General features: G+C 54.8%; 1 protein-coding gene across 5 annotated transcripts in view; it reads right to left on the bottom strand.

Moving 5' to 3' along the window:
• LOC109390812 (uncharacterized) overlaps positions 1–7,483 on the bottom strand; it is a 10,986-nt gene that overhangs the window by 1,572 nt on the left and 1,931 nt on the right. For 2 of the 5 annotated variants that reach the window (XR_002125644.1, XR_002125642.1), the window contains exons 2-4: positions 6,779–6,884; positions 1,369–1,501; positions 434–654 (exon numbers count right to left, since the gene is read on the bottom strand). Coding sequence is in view for 2 of the 5 variants with exons in the window: in XM_019657761.1 (XP_019513306.1) it covers positions 1,369–1,501; positions 2,619–2,745; positions 6,779–6,884 (366 nt within the window). In the remaining 3 variants the exon portion in view is untranslated. Of the gene's footprint in view, positions 1–433; positions 655–1,368; positions 1,502–2,618; positions 2,746–5,559; positions 6,624–6,778; positions 6,885–7,483 lie in introns of those variants that run through there. The other 3 variants (XM_019657761.1, XM_019657762.1, XR_002125643.1) reach the window with 2 other exon arrangements.

Here is a 7,483-nt window from a genome sequence, read left to right on the forward strand (position 1 = left end):
TGATGGATGGATGATGGGTGGATGGATGATGGATGGATGATGGGTGGATGGATGGATGATGGATGGATGATGGATGATGGATAGATGGCGGATGGATGGTGAGTAGATGGATGGATGGGGATAGGTGAATCAGTGGATGGAGGGGTAGCTGGATTGGTGAGAGTTTAAGTTGCCCGCTCAGAGCTTGTCCACGGCAGAGCTGGCAAGGGTCCGCTCCCCATCCAGACTCTCCCTACTTCGTGTCTGTGGCCTGTCTTCCTTCACTCATCCATCACATCTCCATGGCAACCGTTCCAACATTTATTTCCTAGCCTGGTCCTTCCCCTGAACCCCAGTAAATTGTTTGTTTGTTTACTTAGAATGACATTAAATAGCAAATGAAAAACACCATGAGTCAGGAGGATGGGACGAGGCCCCAGTGAGCCCTGCAGACCTGGAGTTCAGGGACTCCCAGGGTTCTTGACCATTCCATTACGTCGCTCACAGCAGACCATTGAAGGCACCTGGGGTTATTCCTTTGTTCATTCATTCGTTCATGCATTCATTCACTGAGCAGCATGTCTTGTGCCCCTTCAGCAGCCCGGAGACAGGACTCAGGAGGCTGAGGTGAAGCTCACAGCCAGAGCGGGCATGCGGCAGAGACGGCAGCTGGGACTATGTGTGGCATTACAAGAGCTTCCCGTCACTAGCATGGCAGTGCAAGGTAAACAGCACGAGCAGAAAGTCCCTTCTCCTCCCTGTGCCTCAGTTTCCCTCATGTGAAAACAAAGAGCATCCCTCCAGCTCTGACAATCGGGCTCTGGGCCTTACCGTCCCCAGCACAAGATCCCTGGAGGCCTCCTGCCCTTCCATGCAGGAGAGTGTGGGCGCCCCCTGGAGGGAGCCAGGGGAAAGGGGCCGGGCCTTCACTCCCCTTTATTTCAACATCTCTGGGGCGTTAACTATTGCAACCTCTATGGAAGGCAATACAGCAACAGTTTCAGAGCTATGAGTGCACGTACCCTTTGACCCTACCATTCTACTTCTAGGAATTTATTCTACACATATCCATACACATGCGTGCAAGGTGGTGGAGTTAATGTAGGTACAAGGCCGTCCACTGAGTAAAAAAGTCGGGTCAGCACAGTGGACCCGAGATGCTGAGCAGTCATAGGAATGGGGTTCTTTAGGAACTGCGCAGAGCGGGCTGGGCTGGGCTGCTGTCCTCACTGGGTTCCCAGCAGCAGCCATGAGGTTTTGGGTAAGTGGGGGTGGGGGTGCAGGGCCGGGATGGGGAGGGCCCCATGTATGGGTTTCTCTCAGGTGAAGCTGCGGGAGGGGCCCAGCCTGACCCTGGAGGGGACCCTGGAAGGTAAGTTATGCTCCTACCAGTTGGGGGACCAGACACGGGGTGCTCCAGGAAAATCAGAATGTCCAGCCGCTTCTGACTTGCTGCATGTGTTGACAAAGCAACCTCTGGTGGCCCAAATAGTTCTGCACATAAGAGCTTCAGGTGCTGGCCCTTGGGAGAGAAAGCACCCCAAACCAGGAGAGGAGTGTGTGCACACATGCACTCTCAGGGGACCCAGGCAGAGCACCAATACCATCTACTACAGCCATTAAGGGGAAAAGCAGGTGAAGAACAGCATATAGAGGCTGCAGTCTGGGACGAAGAAAGGTCAGAGATACGTACATACTGTGTTTGCTTGTCACTGGAGAGCATAGTGGGGGCCCCAGGAAGGGGGTTGGGGGACAGGGCAAGTGACTTACTTACTCCTTGTCACCCTTCTGTACTTAAAATATTTTTGTCACCATGTACAGCTTTTACCTCCTCAAAAAATAAGACCACATGAAAAGTTCATCTTGCCATGTTCATGGATCAGAAAAACAGACTCTATGCAACCCCTATCAAAATCCCAGCCACCTTCCCTTGCAGAAACCGACAAGCTGATCCTAAAACTCACATGGAAATTGAAAGGACCCAGAACAGCTGGAACAATTTTGGGGGGGGAAAAAAATTGAAGAACTTACATTTTTTCATTTGAAACGTTACTAGGAAGTTATGGTAATCAAGGCTTGAGACTAGCATGAGAATAGACGGTAGATCAACGAAATAGAATTTAGGGTCCAGAGATAAGCACTGACACTTGTGGTGAATTGATTTTTGACAAAGGAGCCAAAACAATTGAAGGGGGTGGGGGAAGAATAGCCTTTTTAACAGAATGGTGCCACATGCAAGTTCTTCATTTGCATGTGAACAACTGGATGTTCACATGCAAATGAAGAACTTGGCCCCCTACCTCACACCATGCACTAAAATTAGCTCAAAACCCATCAAAGATCTACATGTAGGAGCTAAAACTATAAAACTCTCAGGAGAAAACATAGGTAACTCTTCATGATCTTGGATTAGGCACCGGTTTCTTAAATATGTCACCAAAGCACAGGGAAAAGAAGAAAGGAATAGGTCTTCATCAAAGAATTGGACTTCACCAAAAGTAAAAGCTTTTGTTCTTCAGAGGACACCATCAGGAAAGTGAAAAGATGACCCACAGAATGGGAAAGACTATTTGCAGCTCATATATCTGATACAGGACTTACATCCAGAACAGGCAGGGCAGCTCTCCCAGGGGACTTACCGGAGGGGAAGGGACAGGTCTCTGTCCAGCTGGCCTCAGCTGGTCACAGACCACGTGTAGAGATAAGGCCCCACCAGCATGAACTTGGACGCCAAGCGGACCCTGCCACGTACCGTCCCCGGGAGCTCTGCGGGGTTGGGCAGGCTTCTGTGAGCCGGTGTGTGGGGAAGGCCTAGCCGGACCAGCTCCTCCTCACCACCACACACGGGAGCCATTCCCCGTTTGTTGAATGCCCTTCAAAATTCAGCCAGCTAGACAAAAACAATACCCCTAAGGCAGACAGTTTAAAAAAAAATATGCCCCCAGGTGACAGCTCCAGGGAGTGTAAACAAAATAGCAGATGACCTAGAAGAGGCACCACTGTTCCCAGCTGTCATCTCCAGGTGTGCAAACACACAGATGAGCAAAGGTTGTGAAAGTGTGTGGGTCCGTGAATCACACACAAACACGTTAATGTCGACAGGCAATTGCACAGCATAACCACACAGGCTCAGCTGTTTGGCCACAGGCCAAGAAGACGGCCTGTCCTGGGTTCAAACCTCAGCTCTGAGTCACCAGTCGTGGGCCCCCGACCCACAGCACTGCCTTAGGAGGCCAGTGTCCTCACCTGTAAAGTGGAGCTGATGACAGCACCCGCCGAGGTGGCTGTCATGGAGTTAAATGGGACAGTGCCAGTGACTGCTAAGCGTGAGGCCTGTGCCTGAGTCAGGGCTCAGCCCCTGGCCTGCTGTGATCCCGTGTGACTTCTGCAGCCTCCCAGCTGACCACCTCCCACCCATGCCCCTGAACCCAGCACCTTTAGGCCCCTCTGTGGTCACCCCACCTACACCTCCAGCATTTTCACTCAATCCTCCCTCCCCTCGGGCTCTTCCTAGACGGAACCCCGCTCTCCCCACTTCTCAAATGTGAACAGGTCACCTTTACTTATTGTTGTGGGTTAAATTGGGTCCCCCCAAAATTCGTTCCAGTCCTAAGCCCAGTGCCTGTGAATGGGACCTTATTTGGAAATTGGACCTTTGCAGATGGAACCCAGTTAAGATGCGGTCTCACTGGGATAGGGTGGGTCGTAATCCAATGACTGCTGGCCTCACAAGAGGGACATTTGGGCACAGACACACCCAGTAGAAGGACCTGTGCAGATGGAGACAGGCTGCAGTGATGTCTACGAGGAGTGCTGGCAGCTATCAGGAGCTGGAGAGGACAGGAAGGGCCCTCGCCCGGAGCCTCAGCGAGAGTACAGCCCTGCGACACCTTCATTCCCAGAACCGTGAGACAATGTTTCTGATGTCCTGAGCCTGCTGGTTACATGCAAAGGCTACAGTCTGGGCCAAAGAAAGGTTGGAGAATACGTACATAGTGTGTTTGCTTGTCGCTGGAGAGCACAGCGGGAGCCCCAAGAAAGGGGTGGTACTTGGTTGCACAGTCCTAGGAGACTCACACGCTTACCCTGGTCCCTCCACAGCCTCACTTCCTTCCAACGTTTCTCTGTCCCAGCACTGCTCCCTCCTTCCAGGTTAGTTTCAAACGCTTCCTCTTCATTCAGGAAGCCCTTCCTGAGCATCTGGCCCCCACCTCCCTCCCACTGCCACGGAGCAAGTATGTGCCGCTGTCCCCGCCTTTGCATGGTGCTGTTTTTGTGCCTGACTATATCACCTATCCCATTCTGCCCTAAAGTAAAATGTGTGAGGTGACCCCCTTGAAGGCTTTCAGAACGTGCTTCCTTCCTGGAAGAGGTGATCCTGAACAGGGTTTTGAAGGATGAGTAAGAGTTTACCAGCAGGCCTAGGATTTGACGACTTTGTCACTAGTACATTTATTTAGTCATGTATTCATTCAGTAAGTATTTACTGAGTGACGTTTGTAGTGACTTGTTCACCAGAACGTGGCCCCTGGGAGCAGGACAACACCTCATTTATCCCTAGTCAGGCCCCTCAACTCCCCAGGAGCTCCTAGCAGCCCTGGCTCAAGCACAGCATGAGTTCCTGTCCAGCCAAGGTTTGTGACTCAAGGGCGGTTTTTTCCAAGGGTGGGTGGGGCCTTGGGGACGAGAGCCTTTGGCAGCAGGGAGGACAGGGGGACTCGGAGACTCCTGGGTTAGTGAAAATGGGGAGCATGTATATCAGCTGGGGAGACAGTCCTGAATCCAAATCCATCTCTGCTGCTTTCAGTCCCCCTGAGCGAGTTCCTGGTGGCACTTGCTGGTGGGTACTTGGCTCTACATTCTGCAGTAATGGGAACAGGCCAGCAGAGGGCGCAAAGTGCCTGCTGCCTCCAGGAGACCCAAGGTAGGTGGGCTGCTCTGGGCTCACCTGGTTACCCTTTCCAGGGGTGAGTGGGAGGCTGAAAGGTGGCTTTGAGGCCCAGTGGCCACGGAGCTGCCCTGGGAGGCCTGTTTCACCTTGCCAGTCTGCGGACAGGTCCCCAGCAGAGCTCCAGGATGCAGCTCCTGGCTGGGTGGGACCCCATGTGCTGATCAGGCTTGGGGACAGTGCTGGGGGAGACAGGTATCTGCCCTGGGGGGGGGATGTTATCATCCAGGGGGGTGTCTCACAGGGCCACAGGCAATGCCAACCTGGGCTATGTGGCTCTGCTGGGAACCAGACCTAGTGCTTTGCAGAGATTCCCATCCAGGCACATGTTTAACTCATTTAATCCTCCTGGCAGCCCGATAGGGCAGACAGGATAATCATCATCCCATGTTACACCTGAGGAAACCTAGAAACAGAGAGGTTTAGGAGCTTACCTGAGGTCACACAGCTAGAAAGTGGCAAAGCTGGAGAAGGTGGCCTGGCCAGCTGCATGGGTCAGTCCTGGGTGGACAGCTACCAGTGCTGACTTACTCATTTCTTCAGTGTCTTGTGCAAACCAAATTCCCCTCGTGTAGGGCAGCCTCCCCCCCGGCCCCTGCCCCCACCCCCCCAGCTTCACCCCAACCCTCAGCTGCAGGTGCTTCTGTGCTCCGTGGCTGCACCTGACCGTGAGCTCGCCGAGGGCAGGGACAGCACCGTCTATTTCTGTGTCTGCAGCACACAGCGCTCAAACAGGAGAGTTGAAAGAACTCCCCCTGGACTGGGTTCCTTTAGGTCCCCCCACTTCTGTTTCCCTTCCTCACCATGGGGGTCCTGGCCCACCACCAGCAGTGTCAAAACCTGTGTCCCACCCATTCTCTCTGACGGCCACACTGTGCCAGCAGCGCCCTCCAGGAGCTGAAGGTCAGCGCAAATTCAATGCTCAAGGTTGAGGGCCCACCTGGTGTCTGCACCCCTCCATGATTGGCCTCCCCACCTGCCCCTCCCAGGCTGGCGTGAAGACCCTGGGGCCGGAGGCAGGACTTGGGGACTTGGGGGACTGGTGGCAGGATGGGGTTCAGGATTCAGCAGGGTTCCTCGGGCTGCAGGGGGAGTGCTGAGGTTGCAGCATACTGAAGGGGACGGGGGGACGGACAAATGGTGCTGCCACAAAGGTGGGGCAGGTGGGGTGGCGGCAGGAACTGGGACCAGTCAGGCCTGGTGAAGCGCCGTTTCTCACCGAGCCAATGCAGGAAGCCAGGTGGGTGGTTTGCAGACCCTGAATCAATTTTCTTTTCAAGGTAAAACAAAAAAAAATCTGCCAGGGAAGTCAGGCAGGCAGAATCCAGACAAAGAATAAATAATGGTACTTTGTAATCCAAGCCACAGCCGGTGAGAAGGGCGGGAGCTCTCCACACACGGTCCCCACCCCAACACAGCATGAGTCCGCCAAGGTCACCAGCTGTGAGGGACCGGAGAGGACAAAGACAGCAGATGCCCAGATGCATTGGAGTATTGACAGGGCTGGGGTTTCTGTTGGGGGCAGGAGGGTGAAGCCCATTAGAGCAAACAGCCACAGGGAAAGGTTTGTTTACCCAGAGGTCACAGGGAAAGGAGAGGAGGGCTTGGGCAGGCCAGGGTTCCGTTTCAGCTCTGCCCCTTTCCTGCTGTGTGCCCTCAAGCCGTCACTCGCCCTCTCTGTGCTGCAGCAGCTCACCTGTAAAATGGGCCACAGATGCTCCTCACGGGAGCGTGTGTGCCCTAGCAGACCCGAGCGCGTCCCGCTCCCCTGTAACCCCTGCCTTGCCATCCTGCCCCACCTCCCAGCCCCCCAGGGACTGCAAAGGGCCACACACACACCCCAACCCCGACCTCTTGCGTTGACTCTCTGGACTGGGCCACTGCTCTCCTTGTCTCTTTTCCAAATCGTATCTGTCACGGTCCCCGCAGGAAACAGATGGCACACGCAAGCGATTTTCTGGAAAGGTTTTGGCAAAGGGACTGTTGACAGGCGTGGGAGCGGGGTGAGAGAGCTGATGAGGGAGGCGGCACCCCGGAAACAGACCATCCAAGGTCACCCAGGCACTCAGTGGTGCTGAGCTGGACCTCACTTTGCGGATACAACACAGCCCCTCCCTGCACATGCCACCAGCCTGGGCCTAGGGGGTTGAATGACAGGCACTGGGCAGTGCTGTCGCATTATCAATGAAAGGTAATCGGGACCCTGGGCCAGGGTAGGGGACATCTGTGTAGGAAGTGCTGGGCATGGGTGGGGATGCCTGGCCTAGAAGTTGGGGTAGCCCCCAGCCTCCCCAGTTGAGCTTGGCCCAGGATGGGCCTGGCGGCTGAGAGCTGGACCCCTGAGGCCCTACTGTGTGCGAGCCTGCACCTCACCCAGCTCCACAGCCAGCTCCCCATGCCTCCGCCCTGGCCTCCCAAACCTTCCTGGAAGGGAGCCGGCTAGGAAGGACAGAGCAGGGTGGGCTGGGAACCGCCTGTTCTCAGAGTCTGCGAGTTCCACTGGGACGACACAGAAACTGGGGCAGGAGGAGGGTGGGGGAGGCCCCGACAGGGCGG

Source organism: Hipposideros armiger, unplaced genomic scaffold (genome assembly GCF_001890085.2).
Source record: "Hipposideros armiger isolate ML-2016 unplaced genomic scaffold, ASM189008v1 scaffold_280, whole genome shotgun sequence".
Lineage (NCBI taxonomy): Eukaryota > Metazoa > Chordata > Mammalia > Chiroptera > Hipposideridae > Hipposideros > Hipposideros armiger.